Here is a 27,258-nt window from a genome sequence, read left to right on the forward strand (position 1 = left end):
TGTGAGAGAGTGGGGGGGGGAGTTGGCAATGAAGGCATCAGTCGCGCCTAGCCCAGCCCAGCCTGCACACACCGGGTTAGATGTTAAGCCAGCGCTGAGGAGCCGCATTGCCAGTGTGTTGTTGCTGGAGGCCGGTTCGATTCCAGCTTCCCCCACCCCCAGGGCTTCAGGAGTGTGTCTGGAAACACAATAAAACGGAGCCTTGTCTTTTGGGGGGGTGGGGGGGGGGGAGAGTTACTGTATTCTCCAGGATTTCCTCAGAGCGTCAGGTGAGAGAGCAGTCTGAAGCTCAACAAGTTCCAGAGAGAAACTGCAGGGGGGAAAAGATCAGCAAATGTTGCAGCGATTAGTGTGTTATTCGGAATATTGGGAGAGGTCATGATTGAGGATGGCAAAGGCAGTGCAAGGTTAATGATTTTCATTTAATTCCCCCCTTTCCTCTCCCGCTGCAACCTTGCATTTTTTTTGGTTGGGGGGGGTGGTCAGGTTCAGTCTATTTGCAACCGGGAGGAAGCGACTTGTTGCCTGGATCCCCTCTCATTGCAAAGTTGAGCAGCTCCTGTTTTTTAAAGGAAAAGAAACCAGCTCTTATTTGGTGGAAAATAAAACGCGGCGTTTTTGCATTCAGCGTGTTTGTAATTCTGCATTTCTGTTTTTGTTTTCCTACAACCCCCCCACCCCCCAACACCATCCACAGTCTCGCCAAGAAACTTTCAATTCAGCGGCTGCAAGTTGAGGGCGAGGGGTTTTTCTTGTGGGGGGTTGGGGGAAGAGTTGGTCTTTCGGAGGCTTGACCAAGAGAGAATGCCTGTCCTGACCTCCCCAGAAATCGCCACCAAGTTCAAGGAAAACTGGATGATGCTGCACCCGGAGGATCAGGACAATGTGAGCGGTGCCGTGAACCTGGATGACAGTCTGACCAGCCTTCAATGGCTGCAGGATTTCTCAATCCTCAGTGCCAACCTGGAGAAGCCGGCTGGGGGTGCCCAGCATCACTGCAGGCAGCAGCAGCAGCACCACGCGCCCAGCTCGGACTCCCCTGCCTCACCTCCAGCTGGTGACACCGCGTCCAGCGGCATGCCCACTGGGCTGGGCAAGCCCACCTCGGCGGTGGCTGGCACCAAGACCTTGATCCAGGCTCAGCCTCCTTCCCAGAGCCCGGCGGAGGATGTGGACTACAAGACGAACCCGCACGTCAAGCCGCCATACTCCTATGCCACGCTCATCTGCATGGCCATGCAGGCTAGCAACAAGAGTAAGATCACCCTGTCTGCCATTTACAACTGGATCACCGACAACTTCTGCTACTACAAGCACGCTGACCCCAGCTGGCAGGTGGGTGACTAAAGCTAAGAGACTTTTGCACCTCCAGTGTTGGATTCCTGTTTAGTTTAGATCAACACACTGACTCTCTGAAGAGTAACCCACCCAGACCTGTTTCCCCTCCCCTAGATTACTATGGGCAATTTAACTCTCATTGAAATGTGCTTAGAGTCATAGCAAACAGACCCTTGTCCATTCTGACTGGGTTTTCCAACTAAACTTGGCCAATACCCCTCCAAAACTTTCCTATCTGTGCACCTGTCCAGATGCCTTTTAAGTGTTCTAATTGTACCAGCCTCTGGCAGCTTGTTCCATACACACACCACCCTCTGCGCGAGAAAGTTGTCCCTCAGGTCCCTGTTATATCAGTCCCCTCTCATCTTAAACTTGTGCCCTCGAGTTTTGGACTCCCCTACCCTGGGGAAAAGACCTTAGCTACTCACAATATCCACACCCCTCATGACTTATAAACCTCAGCCTCCGATGCTCCAGGGGAAAAATTCCCAGCCTCTCCTTATAGCTGAAACCCTCCAATCCTGGCAGATTTCTTCCGCACCCCACATAGTGTGACCAGTAATTGGCATGACACCAGTATTATCTTCTTTGTATCTTTTTAACCTGCAATTCCAGTGGGGTGGGGGTCACAGCAGCAGCAGCTGGAATCAGCAGGAAGTGAAGTCTAAAGTTTCTGCCTCTCTTCAAGGGTAACTGAGGTTCTCCCAAAGCCAGGAGAGAGTCAGACTGTGCATGTGCACCCCTCCTCCTGCTGCTACTGCTGCTGTCTCCCCACCACACTGGAACCAGCTTGGCTGGGAATACTGCTGTGGGAGCCAGTCTGCCAGATTATGGAGCAAGAATGCTCCTTAGCTCCCTAGCCCAGTATGCTTTAGCTTGTTCAGTACAGTCAGTGGGATCCAGTGAAAGACTGAAGCCCATTGCTTCACACAGCAAAGAAATCGAAAGCAAGATATTTGCTTTTTTGCAGGCAAGCCACCTCATTTGACACATTGATGTGTCTGTGTGTGGGTGGGTGTCTGTGTGGGTGGGTGTCTGTGTGGGTGGAGTGTGTGTGTCTGTGTTTGTGTCTGTGTAGAGTGTGTATGTCTGTGTGTATGTCTGTGTGTGTGTATGTCTGTGTGTGTCTCTGTGTTGGTTTTGGAATCGTTTTGCACTTATTTTGATTATTGATGGAATGTGGAAGAATAGGATACTTGGCACCCTTTCTTCAAGAAAAGGCAGTGGGTGGGGAGGGGGTTGTGGGGGTAGGATTCCAGCTTGGCGTCATTATACTTGTCAAGTGCTGACTTAACTGGTCAGCCAGTGGGGACCGTATCCCCTTCACTCCCTCGTTGGTGATGGGAATGTTTAAAAAAAAAAGATTTATCCTTCAGAATCTGACCAGTCCTAGTGAAGGCACAGTTGACTTCCTTAAGGAATACTGATTGGGAAACCAGTTCTCCAGAGTAGTGTAAAATCCTTCCTCCTCAGAGTGATAGAGTATTTTAGGCAGTCAGCAACAAACTCAATGAAACATTCAAGAGAAAGCTCTTTATCCTGATGCTGGTTGGAATGTGAAAGTCACCACTGTGAAGAATGGTTGAAGAAAGGAGCATGGATGCATTCTGACAGAAACCAAGCTAAGTGCACAAAGACAATGAAATAGCAGTACAGATGGAGGCCATTCAGCCCAGCAGTGCTGTGCCACTCCCAGTGACATCCATCCAGTTAGACCAGATTTCTGACCCTTTCCATCATTGTTATACAATCTTTCCCTCTTCCAGCTGTAATCCAGTTCCTTCTTGGAGGTTATCTCACTGCCGTCAGACTTTCAGGCAATGCGTGTCAGATCAGGACTCCTGTTTTTCTTCCCCATGTTACGGCTGCACGGTGGCTTAGTGGCTAGCACTGCTGCCTCACAGCACCAGGGACCCGGGTTCAATTCCCGCCTCGGGCAACTCTCTGTGTGGAGTTTGCACATTCTCTCCGTGTCTGTGTGGGTTTCCTCTGGGTGCTCTGGTTTCCTCCCACAGACCAAATATGTGCAGGTCAGGTAAATTGGCCATGCTAAATTGCCCATAGTGTTAGATGCATTAGTCAGGGTAATTTGCTCTTCGGAGCGTCAGTGTGGACTGGTTGGGCCGAAGGGCTTGTTGCCACACTGCAGGGAATCTAATCTAATCTGTTACTCTTTCTCTTATCCAGTTAGTGTCCTCTGGTTCCTGATCCTAATACAACAGGGAAATAATTGCCCCACATTCACTCCGTCAGGACCCTCTGTGATTTTGAACTCCTCGATTCCACCTCCTCAGCTCTGAGGAGAACAATTGCTCATGTTTTTTAGCTCCTTTGTGATGGAGTCATAGAGTCAGTATAGCAGAGGGTCCCTCAAGTCTGTGTCAGCTCTGTGCCAAGTGACCATAAGCCTCAAGTTGCTTTCCCACAAGTGCCCATTCAATCGCCCATTGAAACGGTTCATCGTCTCTGCTCCCACCCCCCTGACCAGCAGGAGGTTCCAGGCCGTGTCCAATCATGGTGGTTAAAGGAAAAGTTATTTCTCACAACCCCCAGTGTCTTTTACCCAACAATGTTCATCTTGTGCCCCCCTAGGCCTGGTACCAGTTTGCTAATAGATAGCTGAAGTCCTACGTTCCTGGTGCCATTCTCAAAAATAACTATTTCCAAGACTTTGGTTTCCCAGAACAGTGCCCCCTAGTGAAGCTGAACCAGTGTTTTCTGAAGATTTAGTGGAACCTTCTCCATTGTATCTGGTATGTGTTTTTAACAGCATTTCAACATGACCTGCTAGCTTCAAATATTTACCAAGACACTCTATTCTTGCATTTCCTTTCAAATTGTGTCCTTTGCTCCTTGGGGGCAACATGGTTGCTCAGTGGTTAGCACTGCTGCCTCACAGTGCTAGGGACCCAGGTTTGATTCCAGCCTTGGGTAACTGTGTGAAGTTTGCACATTCTCCCTGTGTCTGTGTGGGTTTCCTCCGGATTCCTCCCACAGTCCAAAGATGTGAAGGTTAGGTGAATTGGCCACATTAAATTGCCCGTAGTGTTCAGGGATGTGTAGGTTAGATGCATTAGCCAGGGGGAATGTAGAGTAATACGGTACGGGAATGGGGCTGGGTAGATTACTCTTCGGAGGGTCAGTGTGGATTTGATGGGCCGAAGGGCCTGTTTCCACACTGTAGGGATTCTATGATATCATTTAGTTTCCATTGATTCTCCTAAATCTTCCAGAAAATACATCACATCACACTTTATACCGCTGACTTTTACCTGCCAGCCCTCTGCTCATTTCACCAGCCTGATGTCTGATGCTGTCAACTCCATTGTTTGCTACATCTTCAAGTTTCCAGTCATTTGCCAACTTTGAAATGATGCTCTGTGAACTCTGAGTTCATTCAGATCATGAACGTGTATCAAACAGCAGTTCCTAAATTGACCCTGAGGGAATACCACTGCACATGTCTGTCCAGTCTGAAAATGACCATTCAGCACTATTGGCTGCTGATTAACCAGGTTTCACCCTTTGCTGTATTTGCCACCAGCCTCATTCCTGAAGAAGGGCTTATTATGCCCGAAACGTCGATTCTCCAGCTCCTCGGATGCTGCCTGGCCTGCTGCACTTTTTCAGCACCACACTTTTCAACTTTCCGTTTGAAAGACAGCAAACCCAACATCAACTGCTTTGTCCTCATCAACCAATTCTCTCATTAAAGAATTCCGTTAGAGAGTAGAGGGTGATGATGATAGGGTTAAGGGAAGGAAGGTGGAGGACGCTTGGATTCAATATCAACACTGGCATAGAGCATCTGGACAGAATGCGTTATGCATTCTGAGTGATTCTGTAGAATTCCTGTTTCTCCTTATCGTGTGGTTTTTTAACCTTTTCTCTTGGCTTCGTATAAAAATTGCGGTAACAGTTTATACATAGGGAGGCACGGTGGCTCAGTGGTTAGCACTGCTGCTTCACAGTGCCAGGGACCCAGGTTTGATTCCACCCTTGGGTAACTTCTACTTGGAGTTTGCTCACTGTCCCCGTGTCTGCCTGAGTTTCCTCCCACAGTCCAAAGATGTGCAGGTTAGGTGAATCGGCCATACTAAATTGCCCATAGCTTCCAGGGATGCATAGGCTGCTTGGGCTACTCTTTCTCCTATCCAGTTACTGTCCTCTGATTCCTGATCCTAATACAACAGGGAAATAATTGCCCCACATTCACTCCATCAAGACCCTCTGTGATTTTGAACTCCTTGATTAAATCTCCCCTCTACCTCCTCAGCTCTGAGTACAACAATTGCGAATGTTTTTGAGCTTCTATGTGACTGAGTCATAGAGTCAGTATAGCAGAGGGTCCCTCAAGTCTATGTCAGCTCTCTGCCAAGTGATGCAGGTTGGTTCTGAGTGGGATGGTCTTTGGAGGGTCAGTATGGACTCGATGGGCTGAATGGCCTGCTTCCACATTGTAAGGCTTGTATAGTTCACACAAGAAGTGTTAATAATCATTAGCTTTTGCTTTGTACATTTTGATAACAAAAAGTTAAAATGAATTCTCTTCCGTGTTAAATTGCTGATGTTTTTAATTTGTATGTGCGTTATCAAAGCAAGTTACAGACAGGATGATAAATGTTGGATATTGACTGCAACATTCTCTCTGCACTGTGCACAACATCATAATTAATTTGCGTAGAATAAAAGTTGTATATAATAAGATCTATATTATATAAATTAGCTCAGTTTCTTGCAGCTACCAACAATTGTAGAAAGCAATGAAATGCGTGTACTACCTCCTTATCATTCATTACTTCCATCCTTGATTGTATTGTTTTGCACCCTTCCAGTTACACAATTGTAATAGAGCATGTGGTATGTAAAGTGATATTGAGGACAGTGCACCATTCATATTGTGGCAAGCTACTTGTTGCCTGAGTATGGGTGCTTTCTCCTGTAACTGTTTCTCAATCAAAGACTCGAGGCTTCCAGTTAGCCCTTGTTTTCCTAAAAGTTATCTATTTCCCTGTCCTCCCATGTTGTACCTTCCTTGTTTATCGAGATTGACATTGACATTTGGATCAAGAGTGTGAAGCACTTTTGCTCTATACTGGACTGCATGGAAAGATGGTATTATATAAAGGGCCACTTGGTTTTCAATGGTTGTCCAAATCAGGAACTCTCAGTAGTACACCTCCTGAGAATGAATTGAAAAATGAACATTGCCATGTCATTTTTCGATCAATTTAATTAAACCTGAGGGAAGTATTCACCTTGATTCTCACTAAACAAGGGAAAACTTGCAATTTAAGCAATCTGGATTCCATCCAGATTCAATTTTACAGGCGGTAATTGTACCTACACTTGATTGAGAGGCTCTTCTTACGAAGGAATAGTTGCTAAGAAATCATGTTTAGAGTTTCTTGTTTGATCTCTTGTGTTTTGACAGAACTTTTATTTTATTGAATTTGATTCACGTCTAGCTGTAGTTCATGCGTCAGTGCTCAAACATCGTGCCTCATTGTCTGCATGAGTAAAGCAGGCATCTGGAAATTTTATAGCATTCAGAAGATAACAGGATTCAATTCTGCTTCCCCCAAAATGTTTGTTAAATATTTCTAGAGTAATCTTCCAATAATCTGAAGCTCTGCTTGCTGTTTTATTATTTCTCTGATCGTTTCTATTTGTGTGATGTGAATGTGAAAGCTTGGCAGCCACCCTGCTGGTGGGCAATTTAACAGCATGGGGTAAGCAGCATTGTCAATGTCATGCATATGCATCTCGACCTGGACCTACTCCAGTTGTAATTTTGCATTTTAACTTGCTCTGCTGTAGCCAGCCTTGGTGGTTGAGTACTGGGAGTTCTGAACAACACATTAAACGATTCCCCAAGCGGTATACTGTACCTCAAGCATCACTGCATTTGTCTGGCCGCCTTCTCCTTGGTGGGGAGAAGGATAAATCCAGTTATGAGTACGGACCACAGCAGGAGTTGTTATCTTTTAAGGAGAAGGTTACTTAAAGACTTGAAACTGTACAATTGACTATGGTTTATGTTAATGATGCACCATCTGCACTGACCATTTAATACTTTTTAGGTTGTTTCGAGTGATTCCCTTAAATTCAATTCATTCTTTTTGTTTGTTTCTCCCATGAATATACCCCTAGCCCCAACAATGATCCCTCAGTCTCCGGTTTTGTGGGGTGGCACAGTAGCTGGCACTGCTGCTACACAGCGCCAGGGACCCGGGTTCGATTCCAGCCCCGGATGACTTATCTGCGTGGAGTTTGCACATTCTCCCTGTGTCCGTGTGGATTTCCTCTGGGTGCTCCGGTTTCCTCCTACAACCCAAAGGTGATGTGGAGGGGCCTATGGTTAATCCACCTAACCTTCACATTCCTGGATTAGCTCAGGAGTCAGATGACACCAAATCAGGTGATGAAGGGGAAGCCGGGAAAGCTTATGATTTCAAATAAACCTGTTGGACTATAAGCTGGTGTCATCTGCATTCTGACCTAGTCCAGAGATGTGCAGGATCACAGGGATAGAGGCTGGGGCTCAGTGTGGACTCAGCCTGATTCGCAATGTGGTGATTCTGTGGAGGACTATGGTTCCCTTGAGTTTCATTACCTTGCAATGTCATACACAAGTGCCCAGTATTTATGTGTAAAATTCAGTGGGCCACTAGAGTTGTTCAGCCACAATAGTCCAATGCTAACTGTAGATAGGCAGAAATGATCGGGTAGTTGTCAGGAACCCAACTCCTGGCTGATTTTCTTTCTTAACTCCTTCTGACAGGCACTAAGCTCACATTACAATCTCCGTGCAAAGAGCTGGTGGTGTAGTGATAATACAACTGGACTTCTAATCCAGAATCGCAGGCTAATTATTTCTGGTGACAGGAGTTCAAATATCACCATGGCCGGTGGTGAACTTTGAAAATGTGGAATGAAAAGCTAGCTTAATGATGACCATGTATCCACGGCTGTAAAAATCCACCTGGTTTACTCATGTCCTTTAGGGACAGAAATCTGCCATCCTTACCTGCTCTGGCCTACATGTGGCTCCAGAGCCACAGCAATGAGCTTGATTCTTAACTGCCCTCTGGGCAATTAGGGATGGGTAATAAATGCTGGCCTAGCCAGCGACACTCCAATTCTATGAAAGAATTTGGTTGGCATTAACCGACTGAGAGCACAATACACTGAACATTTTGTCAAGGATGAATTCTCCCTTTGGCCAGTTCTCCACGAAAATAGCAGAAAACATGCAATATTCTTTTGAACATGTTACTGCACAGGGGAGTTGCTCACTGTTCAAACATCTCCATGTGCTTAAAGCATGAACAAGCTCACTTCTCTAGCTCCTAATCTAGTGAAATTTACTTCCAGTATTCCAGGGATCTTTTTCATGCCCTTGATGGTACCCAGCATGATTCAGTTAAAGCTGAGTGCTTTAACTGAAAAGGAAAGGTATGGGTCAGATGGGGAGGGCTTAGAGAGAGATGGGAAGACGTGGGAGGGGAGGGATAGGAATGGAGGCTTGGGGCAGTCTTATGGGCTGGTGTAACTTTGGAGGAATGGGCTGCAGAGGGGAAAGGGTTTGTGAAACGTTGCTTGTTTTAAGGTAATCAGATCGAGTTGGTGAGTGGGGCTGTTATTTGATGGTTGGGTTTGGATGGATGGTGTGGGGCTTGGATGGATGCATGGGTGGTGGGGAGAGACCGGTGAGGTTAAGCAGTTGAAGTAAAGGGGCAGAGGAGTAGAGCAAGTGGGCGGAAGTGATTGCAATGATTCAAAGTTTGGGGCTCATTGCCAAAGGTGTTGTGGAATGTCTGGAACGTCCATGGATTTGGATTTCTTATATCTGAAACCAAAGCATGTTTGTCTTTTCTTTTCACTTATTTGCTGCTTTGTCCCATTAGAATTTCCAGGACATAACAGTTTTGAAATGTTTTTTCTACATATTATTGACTCACTGATGGTTAAATCCTACATCACAGCAACAAGATCTATCAATATGACCAACTCCAAAGCTATGAAAATAATTGGGAACATATGTTTAAACGTCATGATAGTCCTGGTGTATATCTAGGTAGCGATGGAAGATCTCCAACGTGGTTGGTATACAATCTATTCTTGACCCTGGGTTGTTTTTGAGTCATTTGTGACAGTGAAGGAAGCCATTTGGCCCATCTGAATGTGTACGCTGGTCAATCTCATTTTCCTCACTCAATCCCTGGAGCCCTGCATTTCTCCTTCTGGCAAGTGCCCAGTCAATTTCTTTTTGAAATAATTTGGTTGTTTCCATTTTGAGCACTTCTATGGGAAGTGAGTTGCAAATTCCACTTACTGAGGGAAAAATGTCCTTTTTCATATTTACCCCGTCTCCAGCCCAAAATCTACATCACCCCCACTCCATACAACTTTGCTCATGTTTGTCCTTGTCTACTTTATCTAAGTTCATTGTAACCTCATTCATCATGAAAACCCGAAAGAGCTGCCGATGCTGTAAATTGGAAACAGGAATTGCTGGAAAAGCTCAGCAGGTCAGGCAGCATCTGTGAAGAGAAATCTGTGACCCTTCCTTGTTCACATCCATCAAACTTCCCTTCAAACTCCTTTACTCCAAGGAGATCAACTGCTGTCTTTTCCAGTTTACCTAGTATCTAAAATCGCCTGGGCTCATTCTGCTAAAATCCCCTCTGCACCCTCTCATCTTTCTCGAAGTGTACAAACCAAAACTGGATGCAGTACTGGGTCCTACCCAGAGCTTTACAGTGATTCAACACACCTCCCCTGCTTTTGCACTTAATGCATCTAGAAATACAAAGCTCAAGATTCCACGTGCTTCACTAACCACTCTCAATAAGTCCTTCATAGATCTTACCAGGACACTCTGTTACTGCACACCTTTTAGAAGTTAGTCTCCATCGTCCCTCCTTCTCCCTCTGTCAAAATGTATCACTATCTCATCCGGCAATTCTTGGCAATATCTTCATATTGTGTTTAGTGTAGTCACATTTTGCTGTCGATGCAATATCCAGAATTATTTGCAATCCTCCAGCTACGGCCTAACTTCTACTTTGTACAGTTCCAGCATAACCTGCCTGCTGTCATACTCTGGCAGAAAGTAAGGACTGCAGATGCTCGAGATCAGAGTCGAGAGAGTGTGGTGCTGGAAAAGCACGGCAGGTCAGGCAGCATCCGAGGAGCAGGAAAAATCAACATTTCAGGCAAAAGCCCTTCATTAGGAATCAGAAAATTGTCCAAAACGTGGATTTTCCTGCTCCTCGGATGCTGCCTGACCTGCCGTGCTTTTCCAGCAGCACCACACTCTCTCGACTCTGATCTCATACTCTGTTACTCAGCGAATGAAGGTATGGGAGATGCTTTCCTTTTTGATCACCTGTCTCCTACCTTTAGGGATCTGTGGATTTGCACTTCATGTTGTCTCTATGCCTGTGCACATCTCAGAATCCTCCCATTTATTGTGTGTTATTCCCCTGCCATTTTTTTATCCTCTCCAAATGCATGGCCTCGCATTTCTCTGGATCGAATGTGTCCTGTTACTGCTCAGCTGACCTGTCCTTACCTTCCTGCAGTCTGCACCTTGCATCACCCACATGGACAGTTTGTGCAAATATATTGGGTCTGAAACAACCTCTCCATGCTGCTGACAATTGCATTTTCACTGAACAGCAAACCGCACCCCCCCCCCCCCCCCACCGAGTCCAGTGCAAGTCATCACCTTCCTGACCAGCCTGCCATTTTCACAGCCATGCTGGAGACCTGGTAGATTATCTCAAATGTACCTCCATTGATCATCTTAATGTTGTTTTTTTAAAGAAATTCAATAACTTTAGTCAGACACAGCCGTCCCTTAGCAAATCCATGTGAATGGTCATTGATTAAATATTAATGATTCATTAAATAAATGCTTTACTAAACCATTGTCACCCCTTCAAATGTTTTCAGCTGAGGGCAGGCTGGCCTGTAATTGCTTGGTCAATTTTACAATGTTCACTGCTTCCGCCACCAGGCCTCCAGACAGAAAGAACTGCAAACATACAATCAGAGTCTGTTCTATTCCCTCCCTCCCTTCTCCTAACAACCTGGGGCACATTTTTCAGGGACTTGGACAATCATCCACTTTTGAAGACGTAGCCCCTTTAACATCATTTCTCGCTCTGTCAATATTTTCTCCTTAATTGGAATGTTTGCATCATGACCCCACCCTGCTTTGAAAGCGCAGCAGGTCAGGAAGAAGGGCTCATGCCCGAAACGTCGATTCTCCTGTTCCTTGGATGCTGCCTGACCTGCTGCGCTTTTCCATCAACACATATTCAGCACTGATCTCCAGCATCTGCAGACCTCACTTTTTCCCACTCTGCTTTGCAAAGGAAGATGCAAACCACACCTACTGTCTTCTGCCTTCCTGCATGAGTGACTTTTTTGGTCTCTAACTATTATCCTCTGTTAAAAATCACACAACGCCAGGTTATAGTGCAACAAGTTTATTTGGATGGACTAGCTTTTGGAGCATTGCTCCTTCATGCTCTGGTTCTTCATGCATTTATCAAACATCTCTCAAATTCCACTCTCCACAACCTGGAACATTAATGTACTGATTGCTACTTTGATGCAAGTGCAAGTATTTCTAAATCAAGTGTTTTGGGGGGAATTGACGCAACCCTTATTGTGCAAGAAGCACATTGGGTGAGTCATTTATTCCAGTGCTGAGGAGTATTAAACATAGCCCTCTAGCAAATAGTAGAGACCATGGGAGTATAGACTTTGTGCCTATGCCATTGGGTCTATTGTTGGATATGGTTTCATTAGTAATTCTGCTTGTGTTCTGCATTATTTGTTGTAGTTTCGACAGTTTAATTATTCTTTGAGTAACTAAAAATTGATATCAGGTAGTAGGAATTTGGGCCAAGGGTCTTTTATAAGACAGCTGACAATTAACCAATTGTATTCAGAGGGATTATATTGAGCTGTGTAACAGGATACAGTAACCTGACACGTGGTTTGGTAATGAATCTTACTAATAACAGAGGACAAGGATTCCACTACCGGGGTCATTGTTTTCAATTATAGTGACCTAATTCCAGCTGTCCTTTACAGTAATGATGACTGGAACAATAAAACAAATGGCTGATGATCTGCATAAAACATGTGCTGGATTCCTGTAGCAGACTCAAACTACCCATTCGAAACAACTTCTACCGTAATTGCATGGGGCAGCAGATTGGCTCAGTGGTTAGTACTGCTGCCTCACAGCACCAGTGACCCTGGTTCGATTCTACCCTCTGGAGACTGTCCGTGTGGAGTTTGCATGTTGTCCCTCCATCTGTACGGTTTTCTCCCACAATCCCAAGATGTGCAGGTCAGGTGGATTGGCTAGGCTCAATTTTACGTTGGGGTGGGCAGGCTAGATGGATTAGCCATAGTGAATGCGGGGTTATGGGGATAGGATAGGGGGCTGGATTTGGGTGGATAGTCAGTGGAGACTAAAGTGAACTGAATGGTCTCTATCTGCGCTGTATGAACTAATATGACACAGCATTCCAAGTGCTTACCTCACATTTAATATTCTCCCTGTTGTGTTCTTTATGATCTTAGAGTTTAGTGTGATGAAACTGGTCCATACTTGGTATAGTGCTTCTTCAGAGTGTAGAAGCAAAGCACTTCCAATGATACATAACATTCGGCAGGTGTAGAGGTCCAGTTCTACATAGTTATGAGTTCATGCATTAATACAACAGAACGTGGGTGTACCTGGGTCAAACCAAGGATCGACCGAAAGACAGAGTACTTCTCTTTTACTGTCAAATCTTAACCCCCACTCCTTATCCCCAATTAGTAAAATACTACACAAGCATATCAGATGTCAATTCCTTTTTAAAATTAGTCTTTTATTGTTCTTTGGTGGACAGTTATATGATGCAGGTGCTTTTAGCTTTGATCTTTGGAAAAAAAATTGTCTATACTGCTTTTACATTTATGTGTTCATATACATATTATAAATGTGTAACGTATTTGTTCATTATAGATTTTGTTGCTGCCTATACATATTAAATAGCATGTGATCCATAGAATTAGCCTCTGTGTTGCACTTTCTGCACACACACCTGTCATTTTACCTCACTCATCTTCTCATTAACCATCTGTTATTCGGTTGCGGTCTATTTGTATAAATATCAAATCACATCGTTACTTCTGTGATTAATCTATTCATTCAGTGACAATTGTTAGAAGGCTAATTTAAAGTTGAAGTGCTTGAGTCTACTTGAAATAATGTTCCAGTGGGAATGAAACGTGAGGAAAACGCTACATTAAACTGACTGAGTGTTTTGTTTACGAAGCTGAGGTAAAATTATGCACATATAGGATTCCAGACACTGACTGGTCTAACCCGATACATTTGTTCGGATCAGGTTGTCTGAATAGGTCATACTTGAATATCATTACCATAGAACATCTCCCTATGCACATACATTAGAAATTTTCATCATCTCAGTGTATTAAACGGTTGATCTTTTTCTGCTCTCACGATCAGTCCTGAGTGTATTGTTTTATTGTGTTGGAGGTAATTTCCGAGAATTGGGAGGTCATTTCTGCTATCCTGATTCTTTGGTCTTGCATTTCCAGTTGTTAGGCCTCACTGCAGTTTTGGGAGTTTTTTTAATGTAGCTCTGCCTAGGATCTCTGATGAGGAAGAAGCAGTGGAATCGAATCGACAGATTCTGCTGCTGGTATTGATCCTGTTACTGGTGCTGCTGGTGTTGATCCTGTTACTGGTGCTGCTGGTGTTGAGCAACACCAGCAACGCTACCGGCAGCTTCGACACCAGTAGGGTCAACACCAACAGCACCAGCAGGGTCAACATTAGCAGCATCAGCAGGATCAACACCAGCAGCATCAGCAGGGTCAATACCAACAGCACCAGCAGGGTCAACACCAACAGCACCAGCACCAGCCGCAGCATTAATGCCAGCACCAGCAGGGTCAACACCAACAGCACCAGCAGCACCAGCAGGATCAACAGCAGCAGCACCAGCAGGGTCAACACCAACAGCACCAGCTGCAGCATTAATGCCAGCATTAGCAGGATCAACACCAGCAGGGTCAACACCAACACCAGCAGCAGCATCTTCTCTTCAACCTCCTGGTGCTTTAGGGGATGGGCACAGAGCTTTTGCCACAGGCAGAGGTATCCCCAATGGCAGGTTTATGCTGGAGGGTTTGTTTTCTGGACCTGACCAAGCACCTTTTCCCAGAGGCTCCTGTCCACTGTTTACTGACATATACAGCCACCAGGAAGGAGACCTCCTTCCAGTGGGCCAGGTGAGTATGCATTGCCAGCGATGGTCAAAGGAGACAGTGCGGACTGCAGATGCTGGAGAGTCAGAGTCAGAGTGGATAAAGAGTGTAGCTGGAAAAAGCACAGCAAGACAAGCAGCCTCAGAGGAGAAGGCAGAAATGTGAGACCGTACACTTTGGTTGGATGAATAGAGGCATGGACTGTTTTTCTAAATGGGGAGAAAATTCAGAAATCTCAAGTGCAAAGGGACTTAGGAGTCCTAGTCCAGGTTACTCTTAAGGTAAATGTGCAGGTTGAGTTGGTAGTTAGGAAGGCAAATATAACATTGTCATTCATCTCACGAGGACTAGAATGTAAAAGCAGGGATGTACTTCTGAGGCTGTATAAAGCTCTGGTCAGACCACATTGAGAAGATTGTGAGAAATTTTGGGCCCCATATCTCAGGAATGATGTACTGGCCCTGGAACGGGAGAAAGCGGGTGAACGGGGTTGAGAAACCTATCAGCCATGATTGAATGATGGAGCAGACTTGATGGGCTGAATGGCCTAATTTCTGTTCCTATGAGTTATGGTCATTTTGACCCGATTTTTAACTGTGCGTTGTCAAATGCAGACAATGCTCTCCAGCAATGTCACTGTATGCAAAGGAACAACAGGCCCAGAATAGGATTGAAAAGAAAATAGAAGTTACAATTGAATTAATTTGAAACCCCCCCCCCCCCCCCCCCCTGTGATGCAAGAGTCTGGCTTTCAGTCTCGAAAGGAAACCTGGACCTTTGAACGAACCGCACTATGTTGTGATATTGGGAGCCTCCCAGATCTGTGTGATTGTTGGGGGTCACTCTGGTGGGTCATTGGCTTCGACCTCCTGGGGCTGAACTGCTTTGGGTGAGGCCGAGAAGTTTGAAAGTCTCCAGTCAGTAATGACCCCCCACTGCCCCGCCTCACCTTGTCTGAGTTAGAATCAGGCTACAGTGTACCACTGACACGCTGTGTGCTGAAGGTAGCACACTCAGTACACCCGTTCATGTAGCTTTGTTCTGTTCTTGCATCAGTGCTTTGCTGCAATTATTTTTCATTGCATTAATCCCTAGCCACACGCGACTAATTGGGAATGCAAACGTGACTAATGGTGTGAAACGTGAGCTGTAACCATTGTAGGTATGTGATCCCAATGCACAGATTTATTTTTTTGCATGGCTTATGCATGTGTACTTTGATGCATCGTTGGCAAAATGGTGAATGCAGGTTCTTTAATTCCTAACTGGTGGTAGATACTTGTTGAGCGAAGATGCATATCAAGTATAGGGAGGTCAGCAGTTCATTTGGCTGGTTTGCAATGCAGTGTGATGCCAACTGTACCAGTTCAGTTCTTAAACCAACTGAGATTACTGAGAGGCCAGCAGCCCTCTGGGATAATGGCAGCTTCACATCAAAAGACCCCAAGACATAGAAGTAGAAATTAAGTCATTCGGCCCATCTAGTCTGCTCCACCATTCAATTGTGACTGATAAGTTTCACAATCCCACTCTTCCGCTTTCTCCCCGTATCCTTTGATTCCCTTGACACTCACGAACCTACCTATCTCCGTCTTAAATAAACTCAATGACCTGGCCTCCACCAGTCTTCTGTGGAACATGAAGTCTACTTGCCTGTTTTGTTTGGTTCAATGTGTAGTGTTCTACACTGAAGTTACTGCATATGACAAAACCGTGTTGCCTGTTTATGTGCAAACTACAGACCAGTCATTTGAAAAGAGGGGGATGCAATTGCACTACTTGTATTTTTGTCAGATTTCAAGAGAAGAATCTTCCTGATCTCCCATCATGACTCCTTCAAAGATCTGTTGATCTGGAGAAACAGAACAATTTGCTCACTTCAGCTGGCTATCCATTAGAGAATCTACTGATGCTCTCAAATTCAATCTTCTGAAATATAACCTGAGCTAATTGGTGCATAGCTGAGAAAATCCGGTTAACATGAAGAGAAATATTGGTAGGATATTAAGGTAAAGCAGCTGGACAGATAGTTCTGGTGTGGACTCAGCACCATTGGAGATGTTTCCTAATGACCCAGCTCAGAGATATTGTTACACACCTCTGGAACAGATGGGACTTGAGCTGGGCCTCCTGCCTCAGTGGTAGGGAGACTACCACTGTGTCGCAAACCCCTCCCATTATAGTCATATGGGTTAAGTTTGTCTGAAGACTTCATTTTGTCGCTTTCTGATAGTAAAACAATTAGAAGGAAACTGCAATCAAGGCAAAGGTTTGGACATATGAGGAAGGTTTGAGGACTCTAGGTCTATACTCATGGAAGTTGGAAGGATGAGGGGGGAATCTGATTGAAACCTTCAGTATACTGTATGGTCTGGACAGAGTAGGTGTTGGGAAGATGTTTCCATTGGTCGGAGAGACGAGGACACAAGGGCACAGCCTTAGAGTAAAGGGTGTTTTTTTAGAACAGAGATAAGGAGAGTGGTGAATCTATGAATTCACTGCCCCAGAAGGCTGTGAAGGCCAGGTCATTGAGTATATTTAAGACTGAGGTAGGTTCTTGAGTGTCAAGGGTATCAAGGCTTACTGGGAAAAAGTGGGCGAATGGGGTTGAGAAACTTAACAGCCATGATTGAATGGCGGAGCAGACTCAATGGGCTGAATGGCCTAATTTCTGCTCCTATGTCTTATGGACTTCTAGTTGGTAGTTGTGGATTCATATTCTGACACCAGTAATATCACTTTGATTGGAACAATGCCTTGTCCTCACCAGCTTTTTCCGGCGTGTTCCCAAATGCAGTCCATGTTGCCTCTCCAGATTCCTACTTGGAAGTTTTGGGTTGATTGTAAGACCAATGTCTTCTGTATAATGCCTTTGCTGCGATCACATCGGGAGTAGTGTGTGCACTTTGACCTTCAGGTTTACCAAAGGATCTCCTTGCCTTTGGAGGCGATTGATCTCTGGAATGGGAGGGTTGTCCAGTGAGAGGCAGAGTAAATTGGATTGATACTGGGGACTGGAACCAAAGAAGATGGGGTTTAAATCAGAGACATTATTTTGATTGCCTTGCTGTTTAACTTTGCTAAACCTAATGTCTTATTAAAAAAATGTTAATTTGTTTTAAGCTATAAACTTTATATCTGGTATCAGTTATTTAAAAAGTTTGGGTTAGGAACCATGGGGCTCAAGTTTGAGGGTCATTGAATGCTTTAACTTTACTGTGTTGTGAATGTAGGAGTGGGGAGGTTGATTTGATTTGGCTGTTTCTCTCTGTTTCTGATTGGGTGGCACGGTGGCTCAGTGGTTAGCACTGCTGCCTCACAGCACCAGGGACCCGGGTTCGATTCCAGCCTCGGGCGATTGTCTGCGGGAGTTTGCATATTCTTCCCATATCTGTGTGGGTTTCCTCCCACAATCCAAAGATGTGCAGTTTAGGTGGATTGGCCATGTAAATTTTCCATAGTGTTAGGTGCATTAGTCAGGGGAAATGTAGAGAAATAAGGGAATGGATCCTGGGTGGGTTACTCTTCGGAGGGTCGGTGTGGACTTGTTGGGCCGAAGGGCCTGTTTCTACGCTGTAGGGATTCTAAAAAAAGTTCTCTCCATGTCATAACAACATGCATGGGACATGTCACAGCAAGGGGTTGATGAAATTGGTTCCCAGGATAGAAGCAGTTGTGCTTTGATTAGAAACTGCGTAAATTGGATCCTCTGGAGTTTAGATAAATGAGAGATGATTTCACGGAAGATTCTTGGCAGGGAGATTGTTCCCACAGATCAGGGAGTGTCGATTAATCCTAGGATAAGGGTTCGATCATTTGGGACTGAGATAAGGAACCATCACTCAAATGGTTGTGAACACACGAGATCCTCCATCTCAGTGGTTGTAAATACTTCATCATTGAATATATTTCAGACTTAGTTGGGCAGACTGTCAAGAGCTTTCAGGGATTGGAGGGATATGAGGCGTTGACAGGGAGTTGGAATTGAAGCTTCACTTCAGCTATGATCGTATTAAAGGGTAGGGCAAACTTGAATGCCCATATTGGTTGCTCCTGTTTACTTTGTGTTTTCGCAAGGTTTGTGAAGGTTTGTAGCTCAGGTTGAGGTTTAGGGTGTAGGTTTGCTCGCTGAGCTGTAGGTTTGATATCCAGATGTTTCATTACCTGGCTAGGTAACATCATCAGTGGCGACCTCCAAGTGAAGCGAAGCTGTTGTCTCCTGCTTTCTATTTATATCTTTCTCCTGGATGGGGTTCCTGGGGTTTGTGGTGATGTCATTTCCTGTTCGTTTTCTGAGGGGTTGATAGATGATATCTAGATCTATGTGTTTATTTATGGCATTGTGGTTGGAGTGCCAGGCCTCTAGGAATTCTCTGGCATGTCTTTGCTTAGCCTGTCCCAGGATAGATGTGTTGTCCCAGTCGAAATATTTTGTGTTTTTATGACATCAGCAATAATTCTCAGTCTTTGTATAATAGCAAGCTTCATTCAGATCTGAATTGATCAGTCACAATGGGAGTGCTTGGTTTGGAAATCTCCTCTCCTAAAGATCTCTGCTTGTCCCTCTCTCCCTGAGTTTGAGGCCTGCTGATCAATTTGTGTGCTCTATGGTTTGAGCTAGAGGGAGGAGCTGAATAGGCTGGGGCTGTTTTCCCTGGAGCACCAGAGGCTTGTAGAGGTTTATAAAATCACGGAGGTCTTGGATAGGGTGAACAGACAAGGTCGTTATGTCAGGATAGGAGAGTCCAAAGCTGGAGGGCATAGGTTTAAGGTGAGAGGGGAAAGATTTAAAAGGGATCTAAGGGGGAACGTTTTCACACCGAGAATGGGGGCGTGTATGGAATGAGCTGCCTGAGGAAGTGGTGGAGGCCCGTACAAATGCAATATTTAAAAGGTATCTGGACGGGCCTTTGAATATGAAGGGTTTGGAGGGATATGGGCCAAATGCTGGCAGGTGGGACTAGATTAATTTCAGATATTTGGTCAGCATGCATGCGTTGGACCACAGGGTCAGTTTCCGTGCTGTACGTCTCTATGACTCAAAGTGGACAAATAAGGACATTTCTGTTGTACTGTGGAGTGAGTACAGACATTTGACTTTACTCCATATACTTCCATGTATTTCTAAAGTGCTTTAAATGAGCCTTCCTGACTGAGTTAGGATTTCAATTGTGAATTTTAATGATCAAAAAATGGAGATGATATTTTTGCAACTAAGTTTCTTCTCATTTTGATTCGAAGTCGGGTTAATTTTTGTGTTTTATCATAATGTGATAATAGCTGATATCTGGTTTGAAGACAAATGTTAAGCTCAATATAATGATTTAACGCATTTTCAACATTGCAGTGACACACGATCTGTAGTTTGACATTTATGTGAGAAGGTGATCTCAGTCTGGTTTCATTTACAAGAAACGATAGTGAACGATCTTGAGGAATTGGTCTCAAAATAGTTCAGAATTTAGAACTGCAAAGCAAAGTTCCAAAACAATAAATTTTGAAAATGTTGAGCCTCTTTTTTTTTGACATTAATACAGCTTTCAGAATCAGGATCTGTATTAGCAGGAAGACTGAGGACAGAGTGTGACTGAATCTGCAGTCTACCTGAATCCTTTCAACTCATATTGTCTCTTTTTACACAGGCAACAGAGACCAGAATTCCAGAGTCTTCAGTTCTGAGGCATGGCCATTGGACCCAAAATGTTAACCCTGATTTCTCTCCACAGATGCTGCCAGACCTCCTGAGCCCTTCCAGAATTTTTTTTTGTTTTGTTTCTGATTTCCAGCATCTACAATTCTTTCAGATTTTTATTAGAGACCAGAAATACCTGCAACAGGACAGCCATCTGATAAAAGATGGCAAGGGAAATTCTGGTTCCAGACAATAATCACTTTGACACACACGTTTTCTTATTCCGATTTCTATTTAGGTGTTAGTCCATTCCATTTAAAATTTCTGAGGACTCTTAGCATTAATTCTATTTCTCTCTCCACAGGTGCTGCTAGAGTTTCTCTAGCATTCTCTGTTTTAGTTTGTATCATCAAAATTTCATTTTGTTAAGATGAACGATACCTCGAAGTGATATTCATCACTTGTTGCGCAAAGTTTAACTTGTTCTGGTCGCTGACCTACATTGACACCTGGGTCTGGTCGTATTCTGATTTTAAAGTGTTCATCTCTGTTTCCAACTCCCTCTATGTCTGGAACCATATTGTTAGGGGCTGCCAAAGACTGAGCAGCACAAAATGGCTGATGAAGGCCCTAACACCCACCACATTCTGAAACTTCCTCGGACTTGAGAATCCCCCCTCAACACCAAATCCCGAAGTCGTTGTATTCACACCGACTGAAAACTGACATGTTTGAAAAACACCTTTTCTTTCTGTTGCTACTGAAATGCTAGCCTGAAATTTAGTCCGAGTGTGAGGCTTGTCATCACCATCTTCCAACTCCGTGATCTTCAGCTGAGCGTGGGGTGCTGTGCTGTCACTGTTATTGGGTACATTCTGGAAGCAGTGAATACAGGCCCCACATGTGGTTTCAGTGTGGATATAGAGCTATAGTCAGAACAGATTAACATTGAATTCCATTTGCTGAACTAAGTACAGATTGTGTTATTCAGAAAGCTTTTATTGGTGATGGGAGTACTTAAAACGTTGCAGTTAGACCATTGCTAAACTATAGATGAATGAAAGATTTAACATTGGACGTAAGGATACAGCAACGTAGATTTGAAGGGGAGAGGCTACTGGAGGTGTGAGGAGAGGGTGTGTTTTTCTTTTCTGTTCCCCGATGCTTTAAACCAAGAAATGAGTCTTAAGGAGACCTTATTACTCATCAACAAATAAAGGAGACCTAACCCTTTCATCACTGACATGGATGGTGTAAAGCTTGTGCTTTCAGATAAACGTGTTGGACTGTAACCAGGTGGTGTGTGACTTCTGATCTTGTCCATTCCAGTCCAACTCTGGCAGCTCTTCCACATCATGATAGTAATGTCACTGGGACTAACTATCCTGAGACTCAGGCTAACTCAATATAGGTCCTGGGTTCAAACCCCACCAGGGAGGAAGCAGGATGCAATTTCCTACTAGCAGGTGCCTTTGTGGATTCTTAAGAATTCCTACAGTGTGGAAACAGGTCTGTCCACACTGACCCTCCAAAGAGTAACCCACCCAGACCCATTCCTCTACCCTATATTTACCCCTCACTAATGCGCCTAACCTACACATCCCTGCACACTATGGGGCAATTCAGCATGGCCAATTCACTTACCCTGCACATCTTTGGATTGTGGGAGGAAAACGGAGCACCTGGAGAAAACCCACACAGACACGGGGAGAATGTGCAAACTCCACACAGACAGTAACCCGAGGCTGGAATCGAACCTGGGTCCCTGGCGCTGTGAGGCAGCAGTGCTAACCACTGAGCCCCTTTCTCATCTGCCCTGCAAAGCTCTGTCCCAAAACCCTCTCCTGCTCTCACTCGGTCCAAAGTTTCCCAACCCAATATTCCTGACATATCTCAGTCCAGGTTCCCTGAGGCTTGACCGCAGTACCGACAGTGCCCACTAGTTTGCTCACGAGTGGTATCAGTGCTTCTGGAGCTGAAAATCCCCAGAGGTCTCAGGACCTGTACCATGAGAATCTTGTTTGCTGTTGTAAAAGCCTACCTGGCCATGCCTACACGTGACTCCTGACCATAGTCATGTTGTTGACCCTTAAAAGTACCCACTGAAACTGGTGAGTAAGCTACCCCAATCATTAGGGATGGGCTACAAATGGTGGTCTAAACCAGCAATGCTCACATTCCGAGAAAGAATGAAGACAAAATGATGAGGCAAAGGGGAGAAATTACCAGGAAAAGGAGCGCACAGTTTTAAAATACGGCCTTGGAGGTGTTTCTGTGACAGTCCCGTCTCTCACCATCTCTGCTCCCAGCTGGTGGGCTTAAGGTGAATACTTAAAGGCCACTCAGTCTCAATTCTTGGAGATTATGCAATCACTGTAAGGTGGTATAAAGTGTAGACAGTGATATAATCTGCCATATGTGTGCATTAGTGCATATGAGAGCAGTCTCTGTGTGGGCGCTTTGCCTTACCAGATCTGCAGTTTTTCTGGAGATGTCACATGTCACAGGTAACAATGGCTGACTTTCGCCCCTAACTACCCTCTGAAATGGCCGAACAAGATGCCCTTGAACTGCTGCTTTTACCGATGCACCACAGCGGTTAAGATGACAGCTCATCACCACCTCCTCAAGGGCAATTAGAGATTGGGAACAAATTGCAAGCACTGACCACATCTCGAAAACATTTTTAAGAATTTGAGACATATTGTGGAATATGCTTTGGCAAGCCAACCACATTGCGTTATTTTATTACCTGCAATGCAGAATAATGGCCTTATAGTCAAGGTTAGTGATGCTGTTCCAACTTTAAGGGTAGGACAGAGAGGGTAATGAGAAGGTGGAAAATTGGAGCCACCTGACCGTACAGACAGATAGCAGTCTCTCAGTAAAATCTTGCTGCAGCCATCGTAATTATAAATTATCACCATTCGATTTTGAAGCCTAAAACAAGGAATTCCACGTTTTTATATCTTGGAATGGTTACCATTAATGGCTAAGAAGGAAGAGGACGTTCAATTAGAGCAAACAGTTGGAAGCCACAATCGAGCATTTCAAATTGAATAGGTAATTAATGACACTTAAAACAGAGGCATATCTGTAATCTATATGAAATTATAGAACGCAGTTGGTACGAAACATCTAGGAATGGATTTCTTCTTAAAATTCAGGATTTTAAAGAAGAGGGAATATTGCAACAAGGGTAAAAAGCTACTTAATAGATAAGAAACAGTGTTGTTCAAACGGTTGCAAATCAGGCAAGATTTGGAAAAGATGTACCCCAGGCTCTAGGATACAAAACTGTATGAACAGAGCACAACGGTGGAATTAGTTCTGGATTGTTCTCACTCAGGGAAAGTGAGTTGAGACTTTAAACTTCTGTGGTTAGCCCAAATCCAACTAATTTTCAATGTTGAATAGTCCTAAAAATGTATTATTGTAGATAAATGATTTGCAGTTTTTATGCACATGGATGTGTTTTTGGCCCCACTTTTAGAGGCCTAGTTAAGTAACAATAGTTGCTTTCATAGTTTAATTCTGGAAGATTTTCTCGTATTAATTCTTCTTGTTTTCCATCCAATTTGCAGAATTCTATTCGTCATAACCTTTCTTTAAATAAATGCTTCATGAAAGTGCCAAGACAGAAAGATGAACCTGGTAAAGGGGGTTTCTGGCAGATTGATCCACAATATGCCGACATGTTTGTCAACGGTGTATTCAAAAGGAGACGGATGCCAGCAACACACTTTAGCGCCCTCAAACAAAACAAACTCCCATCTGTAACTACATCTGAAGTCTCGATAAATCCATCAACTCAACCTTTCCTGTCTTATCCTGGGCCTGGACATACATCTGTGCGGTACATGGAGAATTCTCACAATAATCCACTTTTCAACTCTTCAGACAACCACCGAACTGCAAGCAAACGCAAGCAAGCCTTGCCAAAGCGAACAATGAAGACGTCCAGAACTACCAAGTCTCCACTGCTGGGTCACGACGATCGCGAATCTGAATCGCTCAAGGGCGACTTTGACTGGGCCTCAGTCTTTGATGATGTGTTCAATGCGAATGGGAGCAATTTTGAGGACTTAGACATCAATGCAGCATTGAACTCTCTGGGTACAGAGCTGGATCTTACTGTCCAAGGAAGGCATATTAGCCCACAGTCTAAATGGTGCTCCATTGGGATGGACCAGGTTCTTGCAGAAACCACCAGCCAGGCTTCCCAGTTTGAAGATTTTACATTTTTCTCTGATGCTCAAAGGCATCCATGGGAGGAGATGAAGGAAGAGTTCCAAATTACCCCTTTGGATATAGATCAAGGCTTCAACTTCTATGAAGGATTCTTCAATGAACTGCATCAATGGGAAAGAGGAGACAACTTTCTGTGACAAGACTATGTTCCCCTAATGATCAATCTTGAACCATTTGCTACATTAGCATTAATGCTCTTGATTACTGGAAATGTACAGCTTACATGAAGTTCCTTTTATGCTGTTGAAAAATGACCCATTTGTTATTTTTTATTGTTTATAATTTTTACACTGGAATACCATTTTAAGAGATTTCCGTCATAGTTGAAAGAAATCAGTCTGAAATTCTTAATAGTTTAAGATCATACCATCTGATTACATACCAGGTTGTACCACCAGAGGTGCACAATGCTGCAGTGTTTCAAAGGGATGTGTTCTCAAAGCTATTTGCCGTTTCAGATTCTTTCTTTGTTCAAAGCCGAAAATTGCTCACAACTGCACTTGACACTTTGGAAGACAATGTTGCTGAAGTGAAAATATGAAGCCAATAGTCAAGTCAAGCAAGCGTACGATGAATGGAACTGTGATGGCACTATTTACGTACAGTCAATTAGGAGCTAGCTAATTCTTAACTGAGATGGCTGTTAACAGCCTATTCTTGCTAGTTGATCCAAAAATTGTCCATTGAAGTATATTGCACTTACTCCTAAAAACGACTAACCCTAACTTGTGTTAAAGTCACCTTCTATTACCTTGCAGTTGCAGTGTTTCGCCATATGAACTCGAATTAGAAATACAGGGCTAAACTAGAAGTCTTTCAAGTTAATTTTCTACTTGCTTTTTCTTGACTTGGCTATTGAGTGAGTGTTGAGCTTTGGTTCAATGGCTTCACAGAATCAACACACTTACAGGATGTAAGGCACAGTTTTGACCGTATATTTTTCCATAAAAGACTTATTTTGCTCAGAAGTACTAGTGTTAAAAGGTGTAGTTTTTTTTCTTTTTGGAATTGATTTGGTGACTAACCTGAGTGAAATTCTCAAAAACAGAAGGGACGTGGGGAGGACTTGATTCGATTATTGTTTGGAACTGCCCTTAATCATGACAAACGCAAGGCCTAAATGATTGAACACTAGAAAGGGCAAATGTACTTTCTACATATCCTACAGTGAAGCAAGCATCTTGGCCTGTCCACATTAGCATGGATCTCTTTTTTTAAAAAAAAAGGTGTAATCAAGTCATCGTGATTCTATGCAGAATTCCTTTTCTTATTGTGTTGGAACTGCTGCCTTAACAATGAAGTTATGGAGGGTTTCCATCCCGTGACTTTTGTAAAGAGCTGCTATGTAATTCTGAAGATGAAATGAACAACGTCCGCTGAACTGTGTAACTATGCCAATCTGTTTAATTCATGAATGCAGACTAGAGATAAACTCATCATTCTTTGAGCTGACTGATAAGTAGTCACTGTTAGATGCTTGGTTTGTAACAGGGAAGTCAATGTGTTTGCTTGGGTCACTCTGTTAACTGACCAGTGGAGCAAATCCCCCATATGTGTGCAATCTCCCATTTTCTATTCTGGTTAATTGCTATTTGCCTCACCGCAATAAAAATTGTGGGGTTTACAGCACATTCTTCTAGAGTTTTATTTGAATAAACAATAATTACCCATAATTTCTTTCCGATTTGAAACATATGCTGCTTCATAATTCAGCATCGTGAAGAACATGAACTAATTTGGGTAAGGTGGATCAAACCTTCATACACACCATAAAAGTAGATATGAATATGGTATGAACTATTAGAGGTGGGATGGAAATTTTGAATCTGTTTGAAATGTATTACCAATCTGGACCCAGTTTAGTTCTAGAATTGCTCACTAAATTAAGGCTTCCAGTGAGCGGGCGGGTAAATAGAGCTGGGTGCATGAAAAGATCAACTCTGATCTTACTCAATGGCAGAGAGGGTTTGAGGCCTACTCCTATTCCTCATTCTTACGATCTTATGAAATGCTCATAGAAATATCTAATAATAAGGTTATTCACAGTTGGAGTTTTTCATCCATCACCCGATTGCCTTTCAGATTGTGGTAACGAGAAGCCACCTTGATCACTGCAGTCCATATGCTCTAGATACACCTATGACACTGTTAGGGAGGGAGTTCAAGGATTTTGCCTCATCACTGCTCCTTCAGTGTCGCTATGTTAGAGTTTGAATATGTTTTTGTGCAGTGGGTTTGTCCACCATCCTGTGTGAATGATGCCAGTTCAGAAAGGATGATTTAGAATCCTGATTTGTGGGGTGGTGTTTAACCGTAAGTCGTCAAAATGGATGTGAGCAATTGCATTTCGACTAAAATAGTCAATTGTCTCCTTTTAAACGGGGTCAGTTGTCTCTAAGTGGGTGGCAATGGTGGCTCAGTGGTTAGCACTACTATCTCACAGTGTCACAGACCCACGTTCAATTCCCACCTCGGGCGACTGCCTGTGTGGAATTTGCACATTCTCCCCGTGTCTATGTGGGTTTCCTCCGGGTGCTCCGGTTTCCTCCCACAGTCCAAAGATGTGCAGGTCAGGGTAGATTGGCCAGGCTATATTGCCCATAGTGTCCAGGGATGTGCAGGCTAGGTGGGTTAGCCGTAGGAAATACAGGCATGGGGTCGCTCAGGGTGGGATGCTCTTTGGAGGGTTGGTGCAGACTCGATGGGCCGAATGGCCTGCTTCC

General features: G+C 44.1%; 1 protein-coding gene across 2 annotated transcripts; it reads left to right on the forward strand.

Moving 5' to 3' along the window:
- Positions 1-26,984, forward strand: foxj1b (forkhead box J1b). 2 transcript variants are annotated; one of them, XM_043711143.1, is made up of 3 exons: positions 1-407; positions 698-1,335; positions 23,869-26,984. In XM_043711143.1, the coding sequence occupies exons 1-3, from the start codon at positions 389-391 to the stop codon at positions 24,670-24,672; spliced, it is 1,461 nt and encodes a 486-aa protein (XP_043567078.1). In that variant the 5' UTR covers positions 1-388; the 3' UTR covers positions 24,673-26,984. The 2 variants fall into 2 exon arrangements, with proteins under 2 accessions (XP_043567078.1, XP_043567079.1); XM_043711144.1 differs by having other exon boundaries at positions 2-269.
- The last annotated feature ends 274 nt before the right edge of the window (positions 26,985-27,258 follow it).

The sequence above is a fragment of the Chiloscyllium plagiosum genome, chromosome 21 (assembly GCF_004010195.1).
Source record: "Chiloscyllium plagiosum isolate BGI_BamShark_2017 chromosome 21, ASM401019v2, whole genome shotgun sequence".
NCBI lineage: Eukaryota > Metazoa > Chordata > Chondrichthyes > Orectolobiformes > Hemiscylliidae > Chiloscyllium > Chiloscyllium plagiosum.